The sequence below is a fragment of the Scyliorhinus torazame genome, chromosome 1 (assembly GCF_047496885.1).
Source record: "Scyliorhinus torazame isolate Kashiwa2021f chromosome 1, sScyTor2.1, whole genome shotgun sequence".
Taxonomy (NCBI): Eukaryota; Metazoa; Chordata; class Chondrichthyes; order Carcharhiniformes; family Scyliorhinidae; genus Scyliorhinus; species Scyliorhinus torazame.
In genome coordinates, this window is record NC_092707.1 from 330926 (window position 1) to 358161 (window position 27236).

Genomic DNA, 27236 nt, shown 5'->3' on the forward strand with positions numbered 1-27236 from the left:
TTGGGCGGAGAGATGGCAGATGGAGTTTAATCCGGACAAATGCATTTTGGAAGGTCTAATGCAGGTAGGGAATATACAGTGAATAGTAGAACCCTCAAGAGTATTGAAAGTCAAAGAGATCTAGGAGTACAGGTCCACAGGTCACTGAAAGGGGCAACACAGGTGGAGAAGGTAGTCAAGAAGGCATATGGCATGCTTGCCTTCATTGGCCGGGGCATTGAGTATAAGAATTGGCAAGTCATGTTGCAGTTGTATAGAACCTTAGTTAGGCCACACTAGGAGTATCGTGTTCAATTCTGGTCGCCACACTACCAGAAGGATGTGGAGGCTTTAGAGAGGGTGCAGAAGAGATTTACCAGAATGTTGCCTGGTATGGAGGGCATTAGCTATGAGGAGCGGTTGAATAAACTCGGTTTGTTCTCACTGGAACGAAGGAGGTTGAGGGGCGACCTGATAGAGGTATACAAAATTATGAGGAGCATAGACAGAGTGGATAGTCAGAGGCTTTTCCCCAGGGTAGAGGGGTCAATTACTAGGGGGCATAGGTTTAAGGTGAGAGGGGCAAGGTTTAGAGTAGATGTACGAGGCAAGTTTTTTTACGCAGAGGGTAGTGGGTGCCTGGAACTCGCTACCGGAGGAGGTGGTGGAAGCAGGGACGATAGTGACATTTAAGGGGCATCTTGACAAATACATGAATAGGATGGGAATAGAGGGATACGGACCCAGGAAGTGTAGAAGATTGTAGTTTAGTCGGGCAGCATGGTCGGCACGGGCTTGGAGGGCCGAAGGGCCTGTTCCTGTGCTGTACATTTCTTTGTTCTTTGTACTGTTCTATATCAATAACGCTTTCAGGTCAGTTTGTTTTTCCTCTGGAAGTAACTCAACAATTTATCGCAATTTTTAAGAACATCCTCGTTTTCCAATTTAATTTGAGGTATGTAAAATTCACAGTGAACTGGATTTGGTTCGTCACTTTGAGTTAGAATCATTAAAACCCCTTCCTTTTTCTCTCCTTTCCTTTCAAAGTACCTTTTAAGCATATTCACATGACACACTCGGTGAGTCTTCCTTCTATCTGGTGTTTTTACCACATAATTCACCTCACTTAATTTCCTTTCAATCTGATACGGTCCACAAAACCTAGCTTTTAAAGGCTCCCCTACCACTGATAACAACACCAAAACTTTATCCCCAATGGCAAAACTACGAACTTTGGATTTCTTGTCCGCTCCCCGTTTCATCACATTAAAACTGTGTAACTTTCAAATGTTGTCGAGCCAATTCACCTGCTCTATTTAATCGTTCCCTAAAATTTGACACGTAATCCAAGAATGTAATTTCCGATTTCTCACTGACCAATTTCTCCTTAATCAATTTAAGTGGTCCTCTTACCTCATGACAAAAAATTAGTTCAAAAGAACTAAATTTGGTTTACTCATTAGGTGCATCCTTAATTGCAAACAGTAGGAATGGAATTCCTTTATCCCAATCCTCTGGATAATCATGACAATAAGCCCTCAACATTGTCTTTAATGTCTGATGTCACCTTTTTAACGCTTCCTGCGATTTTGGATGGTATGCAGTTGATTTAAATTGTTTTATTCCTAAGCTATCCATAACTTCTTTGCATAATCTGGAGGTAAAATTTGATCCTTGATCCGATTGTATTTCTGTGGGTAGTCCATATCTAGTAAAGAATTTAAGTAACTCCTCCACAATCTTTTTAGCAGTAATATTACGCACTGGAATGACCTCTGGAAACCTAGTAAACTCATCCATTATCGTCAAAAGATATTGATTCCCATTTTTTTGTTTTAGGAAGCGGTCCTACGCAATCAATCAGGACCCTTGGAAAAAGTTTCTCAAATGCTGGAATGGGTATTAAGGGCGCTGGTTTTATCACTGCTTGAGGTTTCCCTATCACTTGACATGTGTGACATGATCGACAAAATTTAACTACATCTTTATGTAGTCCAGGCCAATAATAATGTTTTTGTATTTTACCTTGAGTTTTCCTTATTCCCAAATGACCTCCCACTGGTACCTCATGTGCAACTCGCAACACCTCCTTTCTATACCCTACCGGCAATACTACTTGATGAACTTCTGCCCACTTTTCATCCGCCTGCTTATGTAAAGGTCTCCATTTTCTCATCAAGACATCACTTTTACGGTAATAACACTCTGGTATACACTCAGATTCCTCTTCCGTATATGCTTTCCGATACATCCGTTTTATTTCTATATCCTGAACTAAAAATATCCGCCTCATCCTCCACCTGTTCTTGTTCTTTTTCAACCATCTGATCAAAAATCGTTTCTGATAATTGCACTTCAACTTCATCTTCACTCTTTAATTTTTCCTCTTGTCTTAACCTGTAACTTTGCGACCTTGTTACTACACAATCTACACAATATCCTAGGATATTCGTCCTTCAACACTTCAGTTGTCTGATTTTCCACTGGCTTATCAACCACCGTAGGCATCACTCCCACCTCCGATCCAGCTATATCATTACCCAAAATAAACTGTATTCCTGGACAAGATAGTTTCTCTATTACTCCTACTACCACTTCACCACTCTTCATTGGACTTTCCAACCTTACCTTATATAATGGAACGCTACTCCTCTCACCCTGAATTCCACATCTTACCACCTTTTCTGGCAACATTCTTCCCAAACTACATAACTCCTCATCTCTTACCATTAAAGACTGACTTGCGCCCGTATCTCTTAAAATTGTGACTTCTTTACCTGCTTCTCCTGAAACACATGAGCAAACTTTACCCACACAAGAAAATTCTTTAAAGACATCTGGCACCTCCTGATCAGGCTGTACAATCGTTTGCACCTCCTTCGCGTCACTTGGGCTTTCCTTGACTAGAACATAGAACATAGAAAATACAGCACAGAACAGGCCCTTCGGCCCACGATGTTGTGCCGAACCTTCGTCCTAGATTAATCATAGATTATCATTGAATTTACAGTGCAGAAGGAGGCCATTCGGCCCATCGAGTCTGCACCGGCTCTTGGAGAGTGTGGCCTGGAGGAGTGGGAGGGGGCGGGGCCAGGCTGTCAGCTGATTAAAATCCCAGTCAGCTGATCGCACATCACGTGACCTCATTTGCGGAATCTCTCTCTTCCCCCCCCCCCGCACTGACCCCCCCCCCCCCCCCCCGGGCACTGACCCCCCCCCGGGCACTGACCCCCCCCCCCCCCCCCCCCGGGCACTGACCCCCCCCCCCCGGGCACTGACCCCCCCCCCCCCCCCCCGGGCACTGACCCCCCCCGGGCACTGACCCCCCCCCCCCCCCCCGGGCACTGACCCCCCCCCCCCCCCCCCGGGCACTGACCCCCCCCCCCCCCCGGGCACTGACCCCCCCCCCCCCCCCCGGGCACTGACCCCCCCCCCCCCCCGGGCACTGACCCCCCCCCCCCCCCCGGGCACTGACCCCCCCCCCCCCCCCCGGCACTGACCCCCCCCCCCCCCCCCCGGGCACTGACCCCCCCCCCCCCCCCCGGGCACTGACCCCCCCCCCCCCCCCCGGGCACTGACCCCCCCCCCCCCCCCCCCGGGCACTGACCCCCCCCCCCCCCCCCCCGGGCACTGACCCCCCCCCCCCCCCCCCGGGCACTGACCCCCCCCCCCCCCCCGGGCACTGACCCCCCCCCCCCCCCCCCCGGGCACTGACCCCCCCCCCCCCCCCCCCGGGCACTGACCCCCCCCCCCCCCCCCCCGGGCACTGACCCCCCCCCCCCCCCCCCGGGCACTGACCCCCCCCCCCCCCCCCGGGCACTGACCCCCCCCCCCCCCCCGGGCACTGACCCCCCCCCCCCCCCCGGGCACTGACCCCCCCCCCCCCCCCGGGCACTGACCCCCCCCCCCCCCCCGGGCACTGACCCCCCCCCCCCCCGAGGCGGAGTTTGCTGGAATTTGCGGGTTTCGCTGCTGCTCCTCCCCCAGTGACGGCTCCACTTTGCAGAAGGAGATGGTCCGGGTCCGGGTCCGGGTCGCCGCCGCGGCGGGAGCGCTGCTGTGGGTGTTCGCAGTGATCATGGTCATCACCATCCCAGTGATAGTGAAGCAGCAAGTGGCAGCAGTGAGTCTGTGTCTCTGTCTGTGTGTCTCTGTGTGAGTCTGTGTCTCTGTGTGTGTGTGTCTATCTCTACCTGTGTGTGTGTCTGTGTGTGTCCCCCTGTGTGTCTATCTCTACCTGTGTGTGTGTCTGTGTGTGTCCCCCTGTGTGTCTATCTCTATCTCTGTGTGTGTGTGTCTCTGTGTCAGTCTGTGTGTCTTGGATTCAGGATTGCTTTCATTATACATTCTCTAATTTCCTTTCAGTAAGAAACGGGAATCTCTGGATGTTCAGGACCTTGGGCAAAATTCTCCGGAAACGGCGCGATGTCCGCCGATTGGCGCCCAAAACGGCGCAAATCAGACGGGCGTCGCGCCGCCCCAAGGGTGCGGAATGCTCCGCATCTTTGGGGGTCGAGCCCCAACCTTAAGGGGCTAAGTCGGCGCCGGATGAATTTCTGCCCCGCCAGCTGGCGGAAACGGCCTTTGGTGCCCCGCCAGCTGGCGCGGAAATGACATCTCCGGGCGGCGCATGCGCGGGAGCGTTTGCGGCCGCTGACGGCATTCCCGTGCATGCGCAGTGGAGGGAGTCTCTTCTGCCTCCGCCATGGTGGAGACCGTGGCGAAGGCGGAAGGGAAAGAGTGCCCCCACGGCACAGGCTCGCCCGCGGATCGGTGGGCCCCGATCGCGGGCCAGGCCACCGTGGGGGCACCCCCGGGGCCAGATCGCCCCGCACACCCCCCCCAGGACCCCGGAGCCCGCCCGCGCCGCCTTGTCCCGCCGGTAAGGTAGGTGGTCTAATCTAAGCCGGCGGGACAGGCATTTTAGCGGCGGGACTTCGGCCCATCCGGGCTGGAGAATCGCGCGAGGGGGCCCGCCAACCAGCGCGGCCCGATTCCCGCCCCCGCCGAATATCCGGTGCCGGAGACTTCGGCAACCAGCGGGGGCGGGATTCACGCCAGCCCCCGGCGATTCTCCGACCCGGCGGGGAGTCGGAGAATCTCGCCCCAGGTTTTAAATGTTCCACTGGATTATTCCATTTATATCCTCCTATTGCTCCGTGGGCGTCGGACTGGGCTGAGCTCAGTGAGAAGTCTGACACCAGGTTCCATCGAAACAAACCTGTTGGACTTTGACCTAGTGTCAGACTTCTTACCGTCCTTGTTTCTGGACAATTGCGTATCTAATCTAACCTCTGGGTTTATAAATTGAGAATTTGCCTCGTTACTCTGGGCTCTCTGAACTCTGTTCAGGTTACGTTTAAAATACAGCTGTTACAGCTGTTGTATCACCGGTTCGATCTGTTAATCATGTCCTCATTTTTTTACCCCAGCAGACAAAAGGTCCTTCGGCCCATCGAGTCTGTGCTGGTCAAAAACACCCACCTAATTATTCCAATCCCATTGCCCAGCACTTGCGCATAGCCTTGTCGGCCTTGGGTTCGCAAGCACACATCTAAATACTTAAATGTTTTGATGGTGTAGCTGGGAGGTGTTCAAATTCTTCAGACACTGGGAATGGTTCTGGGGAAGGTGGGGCCTGTACAAATGTCCTTATGGGGACTTTTGCGAGTTCTGTTGGGAAGCATTTAAACTAGTGTGGCAGGGGTTGGGATCCCAGATTGGTCAGATTCAGGGGTGACATTCTCCGACCCCCGCCGGGTCGGAGAATCGCCGGCGGCTGGCTTGAATCCCGCCCCCGCCGGTTGCCAAAGTCTCCGGTATCGGATATTCGGCGGGGGCGGGAATCGCACCGCGCCAGTTGGCGGGCCCCCCCGCTCGATTCTCCGGCCCGGATGGGCTGAGGTCCCGCCGATAAATTGCCTGTCCCGCCGGCGTAAATTAAATCACCTACCTTACCGGCGGGACAAGGCGGCGTGGGCGGGCTCCAGGGTCCTGGGGGGGTCGCGGGGCGATCTGGCCCCGGGGGGTGCCCCCACGGTGGCCTGGCCCGCGATCAGGGCCCACCGATCCGCGGGCGGGCCTGTGCCGTGGGGGCACTCTTTCCCTTCCGCCTCCGCCACGGTCTCCACCATGACGGAGGCGAAAGAGACCCCCTCCACTGCGCATGCGTGGGAAACTGTCAGCGGCCGCTGACGCTCCCGCGCATGCGCCGCCCGGAGATGTCATTTCCGCGCCAGTTGGCGGGGCACCAAAGGCCGTTTCCGCCAGCTGGCGGGGCGGAAATTCCTCCGGCGTCGGCCTAGCCCCTCAATGTTGGGACTCGGCCCCCAAAGATGCGGAGCATTCCGCACCTTTGGGGCGGCGCGATGCCCGTCTGATTGGCGCCGTTTTGGGTGCCAGTCGGCGGACATCGCGCCGATTCCGGATAATTTCGCCCCAGATCAGGAAAATGGAGATAGAGCATTAGCTAATGATGTAGAAGATGTTGTGACAGACTTGGAATTACAGCAGGAGCAAAGTTCAAAGAGTTCAAGGCAAAATGGTGGGGTTCAACTGTTTGTACTTCACTGTAAGGAGTATTACAAATCAGGTAGACGAGTTAAGGGCACATGATGTCATTGCGATAACGGAAACCTGGCTAAAGGAGGGGTGAGTGTGGGGTCCAAAGCCAGTGGGAGAGAGCTAGAGAAGGGAGGAGGGAAGCAGGCTCCAATCTGAAAGATTTAAGGTGCAGAAGCAAAACCCTCAGCTCATCTTCGCTCCACTTAATCTTCCAAACTGAGGCAAATTCTCCCAAATACTTTTCACTGTACCTCGGTACATGTGACAATAAACAAATCCAAACTGATGCAAATTCTCCCAAACTGATGCAAATTCTCCCAAACTGATGCAAATTCTCCCAAACTGATACAAATTCTCCCGAACAGTTTTCAGGCAGGACGCAGGGGGAGATAAAAATAATAATAACCGCTTTTTGTCACAAGTAGGCTTTAATGAAGTTACTGTGAAAAGCCCTTAGAAGCCACATTCCGGCGCCTGTTCGGGGAACCCGAGACAGGAATTGAACCCGCACTACTGGCATTGCTCTGCATTGCACGCCAGCTATTTAGCCCGCTGTGCTAAACCAGGAGGGGGAGCAGCGTTAATGGTTAACGAATCATTTCCAGTTGTGAGAAGGGATGATATACTAAACGGGTCAACAAATGAGGCTTTATGGGTTGAATTTAGGAATAAGAAGGGGCAGTCACACTACTGGGAGTATACTGCACTCCCCCAAATAGTGAGAGGGAGATAGACGAGCAAATATGTAGACAAATTCTGCCTGTAAGAACAAGAGAACAATAATAGTTGGAGAGTTTAACTATCCCAAAATCAACTGGGAATTAAACAATATAAGGGGAACTGAGGGAGAAAAATTCAGTGTGTTTAGGAATTTTCTTTCACCCAATTAATGACAAACCCAACGAGAGGAGATGCAATTCTAGACCTTGGGGATCAAAGAAGGGCAGTGGGTGAAGCGACAGTGACCATATCGGGGATAGCGATCACAAATCAGTCAGATTCAGTATAATAATAATAATCATTATTAGAGTCACAAGTAGGCTTACATTAACACTGCAATGAAGTTACTGTGAAAAGCCCCTAGTTACCACATTCCGGCGCCTGTTCGGGTCACAGAGGGAGAATTCAGAATGTCCAATTCACCTAACAAGCACGTCTTTTGGGACTTGTGGGAGGAAATCAGAGGAAACCCACGTCCGACACGGGGAGAATGTGCAGACTCCACAAAGACAGTGACCCAAGCCAGGAATCGAACCTGGGACCCTGGCGCTGTGAAGCAACAGTGCTAACCACTGTGCTACCGTGGCTTTCTCAACAGTATGAACCAATGAGAAATATTCATTTAGGATCTCACCCATCTCTTGTGGATCCGCACATAGATCATCTTGTAGATCCTTTAGAGGGCCTACTCCCGAGTTACTCTTTTGTTCTTTGTGTATTTGTAGAAGCTCTTTGGATTCTCCTTTGCCTTATCTGTTAAATCAAACATGTCCCCTTTTTGCCCTCCTAATTTCTTTCTTAATTCTACTCTGCTGCCGATGCGTGTCAGATGTCTCCTTCCTTTTGACCAGGGCCTCAATATCCCGAGTAAACCACAAGCAGCAAGGCCCCAACACTGATCCCTGCGGGAATCCACTGGACGCTGGTTTCTTGAATACATTTAAATAACAACAATTTGTTGAAAGTGATATAGTAGTGGTGTGGAAGGTGTGAACAGCATGACTGATTTGGTGCTGCTATTAGATGTCACTATCCAGAACTCCTTTTACCTGTTCAGTCTTTGCGAAATAATCCAATCTTTTGTATCTTGTACTGATCTCCATAGACTTGTAGGATTCTGCTTATCAAATAACCACCTTGTCACCAATATTTAATGTGCTTATTTTCATCATTACTTATAGACCTATTGCACGGAGGCTCGTGCCCCTTTTGTGTAAACAGCAAAAAGTGGCATTTATGTTGAACTTTTTGCAACTAATTAAGTATTTAATGACTGGTGGAATGCTGCCAGTTGTGCACAGCATGATCCCAAAAAATAACAATGTGATGAGAATTACTTTTAAGCGACGTTGGTGAAGGGATAAATATTCATAAAATCCCTACACTGCAGAAGGAGGCCATTCGGCCCATTAAGTCTGCACCAACCCTCTGAAAGAGCACCCTAACCTCAGCACACTCGGCACCATAACTCCACCTAACCTATGGGTCAAATTTATCATGAACAATCCACCTAACCTGCACACCTTTGGACTGTGGGAGGAAACAGGAGCACCTGGAGCAAACCCACGCACACACGGGGAGGATGTGCAAACTCCACACAGTCACCCAAGACTGGAATTGAACCCGGTCCCTGGTACTGTGAGGCAGGCGTGCTGACCACTGTGTCGCCCTATTGGCCCGAACACTGAGGAAAACCCTGGCCTTCTTGAAATGGTGCCTCTAGGTCCACCTGAATGGGCAAACTGGGGCTTGTTTAACATTTTATCTGAAAGGCATCATCTTTGACAGAACACTGCTCACCGAACCCTAACCCTCAGTTCTGCTGTGCAGGGGTCACCCTAGGTTTTGCGCATAATCTCGAGCAAATGCATGCCAAACACAACTTCCATAGATTGTTTCGACACACTCAGAAATAAACTTATCTTCAGTTTCTAATCTGTGCAGAAGATCGAATAGACTGCAACTTCCAATACCCAGCACGGTGTTCCGAGGGGTGGTGAGCTGTTGTTGTATTGAGATTCTTGTGCTAGTTAATGAAGTCTACAGACATATTATTCCAGCAAATTTTAACTTTATAATGAGTTGAGGAAATGGATTTATTTCCAAAATTATTGATTCGGGTAGAAAATTTTAATAATGGTATTTTGTTCAAGAATTTAGAAACTTTCTGAATCTAAAGGCTGAATTGCAGTGCAACTTGTGACAAAAATAGACTCAGGAATTGATCAGTGGTAAGAGGCAAGACCATAAGACATAGGAAATTCGGCCAATCGAGTCCGCTCCGCCATTCAATCATGGCTGATATTTTCTCATCCCCATTCTCCTGCCTTCTCCCCATAACCCCGGATCCCCTTATTAATCAGTAACCTATCTATCTCTGTCTTAAAGTAACTCAGTGATTTGGCCTCCACAGCCTTCTGCGGCAAAGAGTTCCACAGATTCGCCACCCTCTGGCTGAAGAAATTCCTCCTAATCTCTGTTTTAAAGGATCGTCCCTTTAGTCTGAGATGGTGTCCTCTCCTTTTGTTTTTTCTACAAGTGGAAATATCCTCTCCACGTCCACTCTATCCAGGTCTCGCAGTATCCTGTAAGTTTCAATAAGATCCCCCCACTTCCTCCTAAACTCCAACGAGTCCAGACCCAGAGTCCTCAACCGTTCCTCATACAACAAGTTCTTCATTCCAGGGATCATTCTGTGAACCTCCTCTGGACCCAGTGACTGATGGAAATGAGGCTATGACAGGTGAGGACCTTGAGATGATTGTGATCACCAAGGAGGTAGTGATGGGCAAGCTAATGGGGCTAAAGGTAGACAAGTCTCCTGGACCTGATGGAATGCATCCCAGAGTGCTAAAAGAGATGGCTAGGGAAATTGCAAATGCACTAGTGATAATTTACCAAAATTCACTAGACTCTGGGGTGGTCCCGGCGGATTGGAGATTAGCAAATGTGACACCACTGTTTAAAAAAGGAGGTAGGCAGAAAGCGGGTAATTATAGGCCAGTGAGCTTAACTTCGGTAGTAGGGAAGATGCTGGAATCTATCATCAAGGAAGAAATAGCGAGGCATCTGGATGGAAATTGTCCCATTGGACAGACGCAGCATGGGTTCATAAAGGGCAGGTCGTGCCTAACTAATTTAGTGGAATTTTTTGAGGACATTAACAGTGCGGTAGATAACGGGGAGCCAATGGATGTGGTATATCTGGATTTCCAGAAAGCCTTTGACAAGGTGCCACACAAAAGGTTGCTGCATAAGATAAAGATGCATGGCATTAAGGGTAAAGTAGTAGCATGGATAGAGAATTGGTTAATTAATAGAAAGCAAAGAGTGGGGATTAATGGGTGTTTCTCTGGTTGGCAATCAGTAGCTAGTGGTGTCCCTCAGGGATCAGTGTTGGGCCCACAATTGTTCACAATTTACGCAGATGATTTGGAGTTGGGGACCAAGGGCAATGTGTCCAAGTTTGCAGACGACACTAAGATGAGTTGTAACGCAAAAAGTGCAGAGGATACTGGAAGTCTGCAGAGGGATTTGGATAGGTTAAGTGAATGGACTAGGGTCTGGCAGATGGAATACAATGTTGGCAAATGTGAGGTTATCCATTTTGGTAGGAATAGCAGCCAAAGGGATTATTATTTAAATGATAAAATATTAAAACATGCTGCTGTGCAGAGAGACCTGGGTGTGCTAGAGCAGAGCTGCTGATTGGCCGTTGCAGGAGAAATTTGCATACATCCGTGTGTTCACCCTAACCTGGAGACGCACCTGAACAAGAGACCCTAGCTGTTCAAGTGAAGACAAGCATCCAGCAGAGGGCAGTAGAGCGGAGAGCTGCTGATTGGCCGTTGCAGGGGAAATTTGCATACGTCCGTGTGCTCACCCTAACCTGGAGGCGTACTTGAACAAGAGACCCTAGCTGTTCAAGTGAAGACAAGCATCCAGCAGAGGGCAGTAGAGTGGAGCTGCTGATTGGCCGTTGCAGGGGAAATTTGCATACGTCCGTGTGCTCACCCTAACTTGGAGGCGGTTTGTGGAGGAGCTGTTGTCAAATGACACTTAAACCCGAAACACTTCTTCAGTGTTTCCCTCCGTACCCCCTCCTCTAACCAAAAAAAAAACAACCGCTGTAAGGATCAAGAGGAAGTCTCGAGGGCAGGTAGAAGTGGAAAGTTGAACCATGGCGTCACAGCCTGCAGGTAAGGGATTGGCTGGTGACTGGTAAGTAGTTTTTATTTTATTTTCCCTCGGGTGTTATCGTGCGGGGCGCAGAGGTTGCTGAGTGAGTGCTTGCTGAGAAGGGGAGTGAATAACAGGTAAGCTCTTTCTTTCTTTTTCTTTTTTTAATCTAGAGGTGATGGCAGGGAAGGTAGTGCAATGTTCCTCCTGCAGAATGTTTGAGGTGAGGGACGCCGTCAGTGTCCCTGCTGATTTCATCTGTGGGAGGTGCACCCATCTCCAGCTCCTCAGAAACCGCATTAGGGAACTGGAGCTGGAGTTGAATGAACTTCGGATCATTCCGGAGGCAGAGTTGATCATAGATAGAAGCTTCAGGGATGTAATTATTCCGAAGAATAAAGATAGATGGGTGACGGTGAGAGGGGCTGGGAGGAAGCAGTCAGTACAGGGATCCACTGTGGCCTTAGTAACAAGTATACCGCTTTGGATACTGTTGGGGGGGGGGGGGGGGGACTTACCAGGGGTTAAGCCATGGGTACAGGTCTCTGGCACAGAGTCTGTCCCTGTTGCTCAGAAGGAAAGGGGGGACTTCCGGTTGCGGCGATGACCAGCTAAGCCGCACGTTTCGGCGGCTCCAGCTCGAATGGACCTTCGGGCTCTTTTAAGAGGCCCAACGGGAAATTTTTTCGGAACGAAACCCAGTGTGGGGTGAGGCAACAGGGAGTCCCCCCCCCCAGTGGAAAAGAAAAATATCGACGGCGGCGGCCAGATCTCGGAGAATCCTCGAGGGCAGCGGCAGAAGGAAGAAAGGAGCAAGATGGCGTCGGAGGGAGCCCAGGCGACATGGGGACCGGACCAGGATGAGTTTCTAAGACGGTGTGTGGAGCTGTTAAAAAAGGATGTGCTGGCCCCGATGCTACAGGCAATCGAGGGGCTTAAAGAGACACAAAAGGCCCAGGAGATAGAGCTCAGTGTGGTGGAGCAGAGGGTAACTGACAACGAGGACGAGATCCTGGGCCTGGCGGTCAAAATGCAGACGCACGAGGCGCTCCATAAGAAGTGCATCGAAAGGATTGAAGTCCTAGAAAACAGATCACGGAGAAAGAACCTCTGGATCCTGGGTCTCCCCGAGGGAGTGGAAGGAGCTGACGGCGGGGCTTACGTGAGCACGATGCTACGCTCGCTAATGGGAGCTGAGGCCCCCTCTGGCCCCTTGGAAGTGGAAGGGGCCCACCAGGTCCCTGCGAGGAGACCAAAGGCTGGAGAACCAGCTCGGGCGATGATCGTGCGATTCCACCGCTTCAATGACAGAGAGGTGGTTCTGAGATGGGCCAAGAAGGTACGGAGTAGTAGATGGGAGAATGCGGTGGTACGAGTATATCAGGATTGGAGTGCGGAGGTGGCGAGAAGGAGGGCGAGTTTCAATCGAGCCAAGGAGGTGCTGCACAAGAAGAAAGTGAAGTTCGGGATGTTGCAGCCGGCGCGATTATGGGTCACGCACCAGGATAGACATTACTATTTCGAAACGTCGGAAGAAGTATGGACCTTCATTCAAAACGAGAAACTGGATCAGAACTGAGGCACTGATGTTGGAGGGGAATTGACAATGCTGATGTAGAGAGAGATGTAAATTGGGGAGGGGGACACACTGAGAAATGTGGGCGCCGGTGGGGGGGAAGAGGAGACACAGGCGGGGGATGGGGAATGGGAACGGAGCTGTAGGGGGAGCTGCGCCACGAGGGGCGAGACGGTTCTAGAAAGCGCGGGGTTTCTTTTTTCTTTTTCCTGCATCAGAAAGATGATGGCGGGAAGAGAGGCGTAGGAGGATGGGAGTTCCTCACACGGGGGGGGTCAAGGAGAGAGCAGGAGAAGCCGGGGTCAGTTGAAGTCAGCTGACTTTCGGAAGCAATATGGGGGGAGTAACCATGCTAGATGGGGATCTAGCGGTGGGGGGGGAGGGAGGGGGGGACAACTGGGCTGCTGCTGCGGAGATCGAAAGGGAGCTGGTAAGAGAAAAGGTGGTCGGGGCGGGAATGCGCCGCCTGGGGGACGGGTGGGTGCGCGGGACATGGGACTGGCCCAGAGAGGGTGATGGCTAGTCGACAGGGGAGGGGGGGCGGGCAGCCCCCCAGTCCGCTGATCACGTGTAACGTGAGAGGCCTAAATGGGCCGATTAAGAGGGCCTGAGTGTTCGCGCACTTAAAAGGACTGAGGGCAGACGTGGCCATGCTTCAGGAGACGCACCTGAAGGTCGCGGACCAGGTTAGGTTAAGGAAAGGATGGGTGGGACAGGTGTTCCACTCAGGGCTGGATGCAAAGAATAGAGGGGTGGCCATATTGGTGGGGAAACGGGTGTCGTTCGAGGCTAGGAACATTGTAGCGGACAGCGGGGGCAGATATGTGATGGTGAGTGGCAGACTGCAGGGAATGGAGGTCGTGTTGGTCAACGTATATGCCCCGAACTGGGATGATGCGGGATTTATGAAGCGGATGCTGGGACTTATCCCGGACCTGGAGGTAGGAAACCTGGTAATGGGGGGGGGATTTCAACACCGTGCTGGACCCAGGGTTAGATAGATCTAGATCTAGCACCGGAAGAAGGCCGGCAGCGGCCAAGGTGCTTAGGGGGCTTATGGACCAGGTGGGGGGAGTGGATCCGTGGCGATTTGCTAGGCCGCTGGCCAAAGAGTTCTCCTTTTTCCCCCATGTCCATAAGGTATACTCCCGGATAGATTTCTTCATTTTGGGAAGGTCACTGATTTCGAGGGTGGAAGGAACTGAGTACTCGGCCATAGCTGTTTCAGACCATGCCCCACACTGGGTGGATCTGGAACTAGGAGAGGAGAGGGAGCAGCGTCCACTCTGGCGACTGGATGTGGGATTATTGGCGGATGAGGGAGTCTGCGGAAGAGTGCGGGGATGTTATCGAAAGGTACCTGGAGGCCAACGATGATGGAGAGGTCCGAGTGGGGGTAGTATGGGAAGCACTGAAGGCGGTGGTCAGGGGAGAGTTGATCTCCATCAGGGCTCACAAGGGGAAAACAGAGGCCAAAGAAAGGGAAAGATTACTGGGGGAGATTCTGAGGGTGGATAAAAAATATGCGGAGGCCCCGGATGAAGGACTATACAGGGAGAGGCGATGACTCCAGACGGAGTTCGACCTGCTGACCACAGGGAGGGCAGAGGCACAGTGGAGGAAGGCACAGGGGATGAGATATGAATATGGGGAAAAGGCGAGTCGCCTGTTGGCCCACCAGCTTCGAAAGAGGACAGCGGCGAGAGAAATAGGGGGAGTTATGGATGAAACGGGAACCACGGTGCGGAGAGCAGGGAAGATAAATGAGGTGTTTAAGACCTTTTATGAGAGGCTATATAGGTCCCAACCCCCAGAGGGAAAAGAGGGGATGCAGCAGTTTTTGGATCAACTAAGGTTCCCGAGGGTGGAGGAGCAGGAGGTGGCAGGCCTGGGGGCGCCAATTGGGGTGGACGAGGTGACCAAAGAGCTGGGGAACATGCAGGCAGGGAAGGCCCCGGGACCTGACGGGTTCCCGGTGGAATTTTATAGAAAATATGTGGACTTGTTGGCCCCGCTGCTGGTAAGAACCTTTAACAAGGCCAGAGAAGGGGGGACCCTACCCCCGAAAATGTCGGAGGCGACGATATCACTAATCCTGAAGCGGGATAAAGACCTGCTGCAATGCGGGTCTTATAGGCCTATGTCACTCCTAAATGTGGACGCCAAGTTGCTGGCAAAGGTGCTGGCAACAAGGATAGAGGATTGTGTCCCGGGGGTGGTGCACGAAGATCAGACAGGATTCGTAAAGGGGAGACAATTGAATGTCAACGTGCGACGGCTATTGGGGGTGATAATGATGCCCCCAGCAGAGGGGGAGGCAGAGATAGTGGCAGCAATGGATGCAGAGAGGGCATTTGATAGGGTAGAGTGGGAGTATCTATGGGAGGTGCTGAGGAGGTTCGGGTTCGGGGAGGGGTTTGTCAGCTGGGTTAAACTCCTCTATGGGGCCCCAATGACAAGTGTAGTCATAAATTGGCAAAGGTCTTTTCGACTACATAGGGGAACAAGACAGGGATGCCTGCTGTCCCCATTACTGTTCGCGCTGGCAATTGAACCACTGGCCATAGCGCTGAGAGACTCCAGGAAATGGAGAGGGGTGGTTAGAGGGGGAGAGGAACACCGAGTGTCACTCTACGCGGATGACCTACTGCTGTATGTGGCGGACCCAGTGGGGGGGATGACAGAGGTTATGCAGATATTGAAGGAGTTTGGAGATTTCTCGGGATATAGGCTTAACATGGGAAAGAGTGAGCTTTTCGTGATACACCCTGGGGACCAGAGTAGAGGGATAGATGGCCTGCCGCTAAGGAGAGTGGAAAGAAACTTCCGATACCTGGGGATTCAGATAGCCAGGAGCTGGGGAACTTACACAAACTCAATCTGACTCGGCTGGTGGAGCAAATGGAAGAGGATTTCAAAAGGTGGGATATGCAGCCGCTGTCACTGGTGGGCAGAGTGCAGGCGATTAAGATGATGGTCCTCCCGAGGTTCCTATTTGTGTTCCAATGTCTCCCCATATTGATCACTAAGGCCTTTTTCAAAAAAATAGATAGGAGCATCATGAGCTTCGTGTGGGCAGGGAAGGCCCCGAGGGTAAGGAGGGGGTTCCTACAACATAGCAGAGACCGAGGGGGACTGGCGTTGCCGAATTTGGGCGACTACTACTGGGCCGCCAACGTGGCGATGATCCGTAAGTGGATGATAGAGGGAGAGGGGGCGGCGTGGAAAAGGCTGGAGATGGCGTCCTGCAAAGGAACAAGCTTAAAAGCGCTGGTGACGGCGCCACTACCGCTCTCCCCGAAAAGGTTTTCCACGAGTTTAAATTAATTTAAATTAAGCTGGTATTGTGCAGTGTAAGTTAACAAGGGCTGCCCCACCCACTCACATAACTGGTTGGCAGTTAAGTGTCAGTCACTTTAATCTACTTTGATCTGAAAGCAGGTGGGGGAGGGGAGTCAATTCAGGACAGTTTAAATAGAGCCACTTGTAAACTCACTCCCAGTGAGTTCTCCCAGTGAGCCAGAGAGAAGACAGAGCCAGGAGTGAGACACAGCAAAGAGTGAGTTTGGGAATTTGAATCGAGGTGGGAATTCGAAGCTGCGTGGGGAGGAAGTGCTTTTTGTGACTGGTAAGTAGTGTTTCTGTTTTTCTGTTTCTTTTCATTGGTATATTTATTTATTTTTTGCTATGTTGTTTATTTATTTATTTAAATTTTTTGGGGGGGAAATTGAAATTGTTGAAGTTAACCGAAGGTTTAAGACATGGCAGGAGATCTCAGACCCGTGTCATGCTCCTCGTGTGCGATGTGGGAGCTCAGGGACACGTCCACTGTCCCTGGCTCCTTCACGTGTAAGAAGTGTGTCCAGTTGCAGCTCCTGTTAGACTGTTTGACGGCTCTGGAGCTGCGGATGGACTCACTTTGGAGCATCGCGATGCTGAGGACGTCGTGGATAGCATGTTTAGCGAGTTTGTCACACCGCAGGTGAAAGGTACTGAGGGAGATAGTAAATGGGTGACCAAAAGACAGAGCAAGAGTAGGAAGGCAGTGCAGGTGTCCTCTGTGGTCATCTCCCTGCAAAACAGATATACCGCTTTGGATACTGTTGAGGGAGATGGCTCACCAGGGGAAGGCAGCAGCAGCCAGGTTCATGGCACCGTGGCTGGCTCTGCTGCGCAGCTGGGCAGGAAGAAGAATGACAGGGCTATAGTGATAGGGGACTCAATTGTAAGGGGAATAAACAGGCGGTTCTGCGGACGCAATCGAGACTCCAGGATGGTATGTTGCCTCCCTGGTGCAAGGGTCAAGGATGTCTCGGAGCGGCTGCAGGACATTCTGGGGGGGGGGGGGGGGGGGGAGGGTGAACAGCCTAAGGTAGTAATCTCAAGATTGCTACCAGTGCCACGAGCTAGTCAGAGTAGGAATGTCAGGATAGAGCGGATGAATACGTGGCTCGAGAGATGGTGCAAGAGGGAGGGATTCAAATTCCTGGGACATTGGAACCGGTTCTGGGGGAGGTGGGACCAGTACAAACCGGACGGTCTGCACCTGGGCAGGACTGGAACCGATGTCCTAGGGGGGGTGTTTGCTAGAGCTGTTGGGGAGAGTTTAAACTAATGTGGAAGGGGGATGGGAACCGATGCAGGAAGTTGGAAGGTAGTAAAACAGGGACAGAAATAAAAGGCAGGAAGGGGGAAAGTGTAAGGCAGAGAAGCCATAGTCAAAAATCAGAAAGGGCGACAGTACAAGGTACAGTGACTGAGGGGAGCTCAGTGAATAGGGCCAGGAATACTAAAAGAAATAAAACGGGAAGTGAAAACATTAATGGTAAGCGACGCGGCAGGTTGTTACAGGAAGATATGGGTTCGACGTCAGGGAAAATTAGGAGAAAGGTTAAGAGGAAATATAACTTAGGAGAGGTTACTGATCGAGGTGTTAAGATTCAGAACAGAGGTACAAAAGCCAACATAAGTGTACTTTACCTGAATGCTCGTAGTATTGGGAATAAGGTAAATGAGTTGATGGTGCAAATCATCGTGAATGACTATGATTTAGTGGCAATTACTGAAACATGGTTAAAGGATGGTCACGACTGGGAGTTAAATATCCGAGGGTATCAAACTTTTCGGAAGGACAGAGTGGATGGCAAGGGAGGTGGTGTAGCTCTGTTATTTAAGGATGACATCCGGGCAACGGTAAGGGATGCTAATCGGTGCTATGGAGGATAAGGTTGAATCCATTTGGGTGGAAATCAGGAATAGTAAGGCGGAAAAGTCACTGATAGGAGTAATCTATAGGCCACCAAATAGTAACATTATGGTGGGGCAGGCAATAAACAAAGAAATAACAGATGCATGTAGAAATGGTACAGCAGTTATCATGGGGGATTTTAATCTACATGTTGATTGGTTTAACCAGGTCGGTCAAGGCAGCCTTACAAAGAACAAAGAACAAAGAAATGTACAGCACAGGAACAGGCCCTTCGGCCCTCCAAGCCCGTGCCGACCATATTGCCCGAGTAAACTACAATCTTCTACACTTCCTGGGTCCGTATCCTTCTATTCCCATCCTATTCATATATTTGTCAAGATGCCCCTTAAATGTCCCTATCGTCCCTGCTTCCACTACCACCTCCGGTAGCGAGTTCCAGATACCCACTACCCTCTGCGTAAAAAACTTGCCTCGTACATCTACTCTAAACCTTGCCCCTCTCACCTTAAACCTATGCCCCATAGTAATTGACCCCTCTACCCTGGGGAAAAGCCTCTGACTATCCACTCTGTCTATGCCCCTCATAATTTTGTATACCTCTATCAGGTCGCCCCTCAACCTCCTTCGTTCCAGTGAAAACAAACCGAGTTTATTCAATCGCTCCTCATAGCTTGTGCCCTCCATACCAGGCAACATCCTGGTAAATCTCTTCTGCAGCCTCTCTAAAGCCTCCACATCCTTCTGGTAGTGTGGCGACCAGAATTGAACACTATACTCCAAGTGTGGCCTAACTAAGGTTCTGTACAGCTGCAACATGACTTGCCAATTCTTATACTCAATGCCCCGGCCAATGAAGGCAAGCATGCCATATGCCTTCTTGACTACCTTCTCCACCTGTGTTGCCCCTTTCAGTGACCTGTGGACCTGTACTCCTAGATCTCTTTGACTTTCAATACTCTTGAGGGTTCTACCATTCACTGTATATTCCTTACCTGCATTAGCCCTTCCAAAATGCATTACCTCACATTTGTCCGGATTAAACTCCATCTGCCATCTCTCCGCCCAAGTCTCCAGACAATCTAAATCCTGCTGTATCCTCAGACAGTCCTCATCGCTATCCGCAATTCCACCAACCTTTGTGTCGTCTGCAAACTTACTAATCAGACCAGTTACATTTTCCTCCAAATCATTTATATATACTACAAACAGCAAAGGTCCCAACACTGATCCCTGTGGAACACCACTGGTCACAGCCCTCCAATTAGAAAAGCATCCCTCCATTGCTACCCTCTGCCTTCTATGGCCTAGCCAATTCTGTATCCACCTTGCCAGTTCACCCCTGATCCCGTGTGACTTCACCTTTTGTACTAGTCTACCATGAGGGACCTTGTCAAAGGCCTTACTGAAGTCCATATAGACAACATCTACTGCCCTACCTGCATCAATCATCTTAGTGACCTCCTCGAAAAACTCTATCAAGTTAGTGAGACACGACCTCCCCTTCACAAAACCGTGCTGCCTCTCACTAATACGTCCATTTGCTTCCAAATGGGAGTAGATCCTGTCTCGAAGAATTCTCTCCAGTAATTTCCCTACCACTGAAGTAAGGCTCACCGGCCTGTAGTTCCCGGGATTATCCTTGCTACCCTTCTTAAACAGAGGAACAACATTGGCTATTCTCCAGTCCTCCGGAACATCCCCTGAAGACAGCGAGGATCCAAAGATTTCTGTCAAGGCCTCAGCAATTTCCTCTCCAGCCTCCTTCAGTATTCTGGGGTAGATCCCATCAGGACCTGGGGACTTATCTACCTTAATATTTTTTAAGACACCCAACACCTCGTCTTTTTGGATCACAATGTGACCCAGGCTATCTACACCCCCTTCTCCAGACTCAACATCTACCAATTCCTTCTCTTTGGTGAATACTGATGCAAAGTATTCATTTAGTACCTCGCCCATATCCTCTGGCTCCACACATAGATTCCCTTGCCTATCCTTCAGTGGGCCAACCCTTTCCCTGGCTACCCTCTTGCTTTTTATGTACGTGTAAAAAGCCTTGGGATTTTCCTTAACCCTATTTGCCAATGACTTTTCATGACCCCTTCTTGCCCTCCTGACTCCTTGCTTAAGTTCCTTCCTACTTTCCTTATATGCCACACAGGCTTCGTCTGTTCCCAGCCTTTTAGCCCTGACAAATGCCACCTTTTTCTTTTTGACGAGGCCTACAATATCACTCGTCATCCAAGGTTCCCGAAAATTGCCGTATTTATCTTTCTTCCTCACAGGAACATGCCTGTCCTGTATTCCTTTCAACTGACACTTGAAAGCCTCCCACATGTCAGATGTTGATTTGCCCTCAAACATCCGCCCCCAATCTATGTTCTTCAGTTCCCGCCTAATATTGTTATAATTAGCCTTCCCCCAATTTAGCACATTCATCCTCGGACCACTCTTATCCTTGAGGAGGAGTTTATAGAATGTATCCGCGATAGTTTCCTAGAACAGTATGTAATGGAACCTACGAGGGAACAAGCGGTCCTAGATCTGGTCCTGTGTAATGAGACAGGATTGATTCAGGATCTCATAGTTAGGGATCCTCTCGGAAGGAGCGATCACAAGATGGTGCAATTTAAAATACAGATGGAGGGTGAGAAGGTAAAATCAAGCACTAATGTTTTGTACTTCAACAAAGGAGATTACAATGGGTTGAGAGAAGAACTAGCTGAGGTAGACTGGGAGCAAAGACTTTATGGTGAAACAGTTGAGGAACAGTGGAGAACCTTCCAAGTGATTTTTCACAGTGCCCAGCAAAGGTTTATACCAACAAAAAGGAAGGACGGTAAAAAGAGGGAAAACCGACCGTGGATATCTAAGGAAATAAGGGAGAGTATCAAATTGAAGGAAATAACATACAAAGTAGCAAAGATCAGTGGGAGACTAGAGGACTGGGAAATCTTTAGGGGGCAACAGAAAGCTACTAAAAAAGCTATAAAGAAGAGTAAGAAAGATTATGAGAGTAAACTTGCTCTGAATATAAAAACAGATATTAAAAGTTTCTACAAATACATAAAACAAAAAAGAGTGGCTAAGGTAAATATTGGTCCTTTAGAGGATGAGAAGGGAGATTTAATAATGGGAGATGAGGAAATGAGTGAGGAACTGAACAGGTTTTTTGGGTCGGTCTTCACAGTGGAAGACACAAATAACATGCCAGTGACTGATGGAAATTTGGCTATGACAGGTGAGGACCTTGAGAGGATTGTTATCACCAAGGAGATAGTGATGGGCAAGCTAATGGGGCTAAAGGTAGACAAGTCTCCTGGACCTGATGGAATGCATCCCAGAGTGCTAAAAGAGATGGCTCGGGAAATTGCAAATGCACTAGTGATAATTTACCAAAATTCACTAGACTCTGGGGTGGTCCTGGCGGATTGGAAATTAGCAAACGTGACACCACTGTTTTAAAAAGGAGGTAGGCAGAAAGCGGGTAATTATAGGCCAGTGAGCTTAACTTCGGTAGTAGGGAAGATGCTGGAATCTATCATCAAGGAAGAAATAGCGAAATGGTTAATTAATAGAAAGCAAAGTGTGGGGATTAATGGGTGTTTCTCTGGTTGGCAATCAGTAGCTAGTGGTGTCCCTCAGGGATCAGTGTTGGGCCCACAACTGTTCACAATTTACATAGATGATTTGGAGTTGGGGACCAAGGGCAATGTGTCCAAGTTTGCAGACGACACTAAGATAAGTGGTAAAGCAAAAAGTGCAGAGGATACTGGAAGTCTGCAGAGGGATTTGGATAGGCTAAGTGAATGGGCTAGGGTCTGGCATATGGAATACAATGTTGACAAATGTGAGGTTATCCATTTTGGTAGGAATAACAGCAAAAGGGATTATTATTTAAATGATAAAATATTAAAACAGGCTGCTGTGCAGAGAGACCTGGGTGTGCTAGTGCATGAGTCGCAAAAAGTTGGTTTTCATGTGCAACAGGTGATTAAGAAGGCAAATGGAATTTTGTCCTTCATTGCTAGAGGGATGGAGTTTAAGACTATGAAGGTTCTGCTGCTATTGTATAAGGTGTTAGTGAGGCCACACCTGGAGTATTGTGTTCAGTTTTGGTCTCCTTACTTGAACATGGAACATAGAACATAGAAAATACAGCACAGAACAGGCCCTTCGGCCCACGATGTTGTGCCGAACCTTTGTCCTAGATTAATCATAGATTATCATTGAATTTTCAGCGCAGAAGGAGGCCATTCGGCCCTTTGAGTCTGCACCGGCTCTTGGAAAGAGCCCCCTACCCAAACTCAACACCTCCACCCAACACCAAGGGCAATTTTGGACACTAAGGGCAATTTATCCTGGCCAATCCACCTAACCTGCACATCTTTGGACTGTGGGAGGAAACCGGAGCACCCGGAGGAAACCCACGCAGACACGGGGAGGATGTGCAGACTCCGCACAGACAGTGATCCAAGCCGGAATCGAACCTGGGACCCTGGAGCTGTGAAGCAATTGAGCTATCCACAATGCTACCGTGCTGCCCTTAAGAACAAATAAATCTACACTATATCATTTTACCGTAATCCATGTACCTATCCAATAGCTGCTTGAAGGTCCCTAATGTTTCTTGCTCAACTACTTCCACAGGCAGTGCATTCCATGCCCCCACTACTCTCTGGGTAAAGAACCTACCTCTGATATACCTCCTGTATCTTCCACCTTTCACCTTAAATTTATGTCCCCTCGTAATGGTTTGAGAAAGGACGTACTGGCACCGGAGGGTGTGCAGAGGAGATTCACTAGGTTAATCCCAGATCTGAAGGGGTTGGATTACGAGGAGAGGTTGAGTAGACTGGGACTGTACTCGTTGGAATTTAGAAGAATGAGGGGGGGATCTTATAGAAACATATAAGATTATGAAGGGAATAGATAGGATAGATGCGGGCAGGTTATTTCCATTGGCTGGTGAAAGCAGAACTAGGGGGCATAGCCTCAAAATAAGGGGAAGTAGATTTAGGACTGAGTTTAGGAGGAACTTCTTCACCCAAAGGGTTGTGAATCTATGGAATTCCTGCCCAGTGAAGCAGTAGAGGCTCCTTCATTAAATGTTTTTAAGATAAAGATAGATAGTTTTTTGAAGAATAAAGGGATTAAGGGTTATGGTGTTCGAGCCGGAAAGTGGAGCTGAGTCCACAAAAGATCAGCCATGATCTCATTGAATGGTGGAGCAGGCTCGAGGGGCCAGATGGCCTACTCCTGCTCCTAGTTCCTATGTTCTTATGTTCTTATGAACCCAGTGGTGGCGGCAACATTATGTATCTGGGGGCAATGGAGGCGACAGAGGGGTGTGCTGGGAGCCTCGGTGTGTTCCCCGATCAGGAACAACCACAGGTTTGCCCCGGGGAGGTTGGACGGAGGGTTCCAGAGCTGGCACCGGGCAGGAATTAGGAGAGTGGGAGACTTATTTATAGATGGGACGTTTGTGAGTTTGGGAGTGCTAGAGGAAAAGTATGAGCTGCCCCGGGGAAATATCTTTAGGTATATGCAGGTGAGAGCGTTCACGAGACAACTGGTGAGGGAATTTCCGCTGCTCCCGACACAAGGGATCCAGGACAGGGTGCTTTCGGGGGGGTGGGTAGGGGAGGGCAACGTGTCCGAAATATACCGGGAGATGAGAGAAGAGGGGGAGGAGCTGGTAGAAGAACTGAAGGGAAAATGGGAAGAAGAGCTGGGGGAGGAGATTGAGGAGGGTTTGTGGGCTGATGCCCTAAGTAGGGTAAATTCCTCTTCCTCGTGTGCCAGGCTTAGCCTGGTCCAATTTAAGGTGCTACATAGAACACACATAACGGGAGCGAGGTTGAGCAGGTTCTTCGGACTGGAGGACAAATGCGGGAGGTGCGGGGGAAGCCCGGCGAACCACACACACATGTTTTGGTCGTGTCCGGCACTGGAGGGGTATTGGAGAGGAGTGGCGGGAGTGATCTCGAAGGTGGTGAAGGTCCGGTTCAAGCCAAGCTGGGGGTTGGCTATATTTGGGGTAGCGGATGAGCCGGGAGTGCAGGAGGCGAAAGAGGCCGATATTGTGGCCTTTGCGTCCCTAGTAGCCCGGCATAGGATTTTACTCGTGGAAGGAAGCAAAACCCCCCGGCGTGGAGGCCTGGATAAACTATATGGCGGGGTTCATCAAATTGGAGCGGATGAAGTTTGCGTTGAGAGGATCGGCTCAAGGGTTCACCAGGCGGTGGCAACCGTTCCTCGACTATCTAGCGGAACACTAGGGGGAAAATAGATAGCCAGCAGCAGCCCGGGGAGGGGGGGAGGGGGGGGGGGAGGGGGGGAGGGGGGGGAGGGGGGGAGGGAGGGGGAGGAGGGGGAGGGGGGAAGGAGTGGAGGGGGAGGGGGAGGAGGGGGGAGGGGGAGGAGGGGGGAGGGGGAGGGGGGAAGGGGGGGAGGGGGAAGGGGGGGAGGAGGGGGGGAGGGGGAGGAGAGGGGGAGGGGGAGGGGGGGGGAGAGGGGGGAGGGGGGGAGGGGGAGGGGGGGAGGGGGAGGGAGGGAGGGAGGGAGGGGGGAGGGGGGTAAATTGTTTGTGTTCTAGATGGGGTGAGGGGGGAGCATTATTTTGTGTTATTTGGTTAGTTTACTATATTAGTTAAACAATGTTATATATCAGTTATCACGTTACCATTTTTGTTGATTTGTAAGGGGGAAAAATTGTGTTTGAAAACTTTAATAAAATATATTTTTTTTTAAAAAGAAGGGAAGGGGGAGAGGAGAAGGGCATTAGTCATTGGAGACTCCATAGTTAGGGGGATAGATAGGAGATTCTGTGGGAACGAGAGAGACTCACGGTTGGTGTGTTGCCTCCCAGGTGCCAGGGTGCGTGATCGTGTTTTCGGGGTCCTTAAGGGGGAGGGGGAGCAGCCCCAAGTCGTGGTCCACATAGGTACCAACGACATAGGTAGGAAAAGGGATGGGGTGTAAGGCAGGAATTCAGGGAGCTAGGGTGGAAACTTAGATCTAGGACAAACAGAGTTATTATCTCTGGGTTGTTACCCGTGCCACGTAATAACGAGACGAGGAATAGAGAGAGAGAGGAGTTGAACATGTGGCTACAGGGATGGTGCAGGAGGGAGGGTTTCAGATTTCTGGACAATTGGGGCTCATTCTGGGGTCTACAAACGGGATGGTCTACACCTGGACCAGAGGGGTACCAATATTCTGGGGGGGGGGAAATTTGCTAATGCTCTTCGGGAAGGTTTAAACTAGTTCAGCAGGGGCTTGGGAACCTGAATTGTAGCTCCAATATACAGGAGGTTGAGAGTAGTGAGGTCATGAGTAGGGTTTCAAAGTTGCAGGAGTGTACCGGCAGGCAGGAAGGTTGTTTAAAGTGTGTCTTCAATGCCAGGAGCATCCGGAATAAGGTGGGTGAACTTGCGGCATGGGTTGGTACCTGGGACTTCGATGTTGTGGCCATTTCGGAGACATGGATAGAGCAGGGACAGGAATGGTTGTTGCAGGTGCCGGGATTTAGATACTTCAGTAAGCTCAGGGAAGGTGGTAAAAGAGGGGGAGGGGTGGCATTGTTAGTCAAGGACAGTATTAAGTTGGCAGAAAGGACGTTTGATGAGGACTTGTCTACTGAGGTAGTATGGGCTGAGGTTATGAACAGGAAAGGAGAGGTCACCCTGTTAGGGGTTTTCTCTAGGCCTCCGAAAAGTTCCAGGGATGTAGAGGAGAGGATTGCAAAGATGATTCTGGATAGGAGCGAAAGCAACAGGGTAGTTGTTATGGGGGACTTTAACTTTCCACATATTGACTGGAAACGCTATAGTTCGAGTACATTAGATGGGTCCGTTTTTGTCCAATGTGTGCAGGAGGGTTTCCTGACACAGTATGTAGATAGGCCAACGAGAGGCGAGGCCATATTGGATTTGGTACTGGGTAATGAACCAGGACAGGTGCTGGATTTGGAGGTAGGTGAGCACTTTAGTGATAGTGACCACAATTCGATTACGTTTACTTTAGTGATGGAAAGGGATAGGTATATACCGCAGGGCAAGAGTTATATCTGGGGGAAAGGCAATTATGATGCGATGAGGCAAGACTTAGGATACATCGGATGGAGAGGAAAACTTCAGGGGATGGGCACAATGGAAATGTGGAGCTTGTTCAAGGAACAGCTACTGCGTGTCCTTGATAAGTATGTACCTGTCAGGCAGGGAGGAAGTGGTCGAGTGAGGGAACCGTGGTTTACTAAAGCAGTCGAAACACTTGTCAAGAGGAAGAAGGAGACTTATGTAAAGATGAGACATGAAGGTTGAGTTAGGGCGCTCAAGAGTTACAAGTTAGCTAGGAAGGACCTAAAGAGAGAGCTAAGAAGAGCCAGGAGGGGACATGAGAGGTCTTTGGCAGATAGGATCACGGATAACCCTAAAGCTTTCTATAGATATGTCAGGAATAAAAGAATGACTAGGGTAAGAGTAGGGCCAGTCAAGGACAGTAGTGGGAAGTTGTGCGTGGAGTCCGAGGAGATAGGATAGGTGCTAAATGAATATTTTTCGTCAGTATTCACACAGGAAAAAGACAATGTTGTCGAGGACAATACTGAGATTCAGGCTACTAGACTAGAAGGGCTTGAGGTTCATAAGGAGGAGGTGTTAGCAATTCTGGAAAGTGTGAAAATAGGTAAGTCCCCATGGCCGGATGGGATTTATCCTAGGATTCTCTGGGAAGCTAGGGAGGAGATTGCTGAGTCTTTGGCCTTGATCTTTAAGTCATCTTTAGCTACAGGAATAGTGCCAGAAAACTGGAGGATAGCAAATGTTGTCCCCTTGTTCAAGAAGGGGAGTAGAGATAACCCCGGTAACTATAGACCAGTGAGCCTTACTTCTGTTGTGGGTAAAATCTTGGAAAGGTTTACAAGAGATAGGGTGTATAATCATCTGGAAAGGAATAATTTGATTAGAGATAGTCAACAAGGTTTTGTGGCGGGTAGGTCGTGCCTCA

General features: G+C 50.1%; 1 protein-coding gene across 6 annotated transcripts in view; it reads left to right on the top strand.

Annotated features, from left to right (window-relative positions):
• Nucleotides 1–3972: 3972 nt before the first annotated feature.
• Nucleotides 3973–27236, top strand: part of scarb1 (scavenger receptor class B, member 1) — a 505970-nt gene continuing 482706 nt past the window's right edge. For 5 of the 6 annotated variants that reach the window (XM_072509698.1, XM_072509951.1, XM_072509860.1 and 2 more), the window contains exon 1: nt 3973–4102. In XM_072509698.1, coding sequence (XP_072365799.1) covers nt 3992–4102 — 111 coding nt within the window. In that variant the 5' untranslated portion in view covers nt 3973–3991. Of the gene's footprint in view, nt 4103–16505; nt 16647–27236 lie in introns of those variants that run through there. The other variant, XM_072509773.1, reaches the window with a different exon arrangement.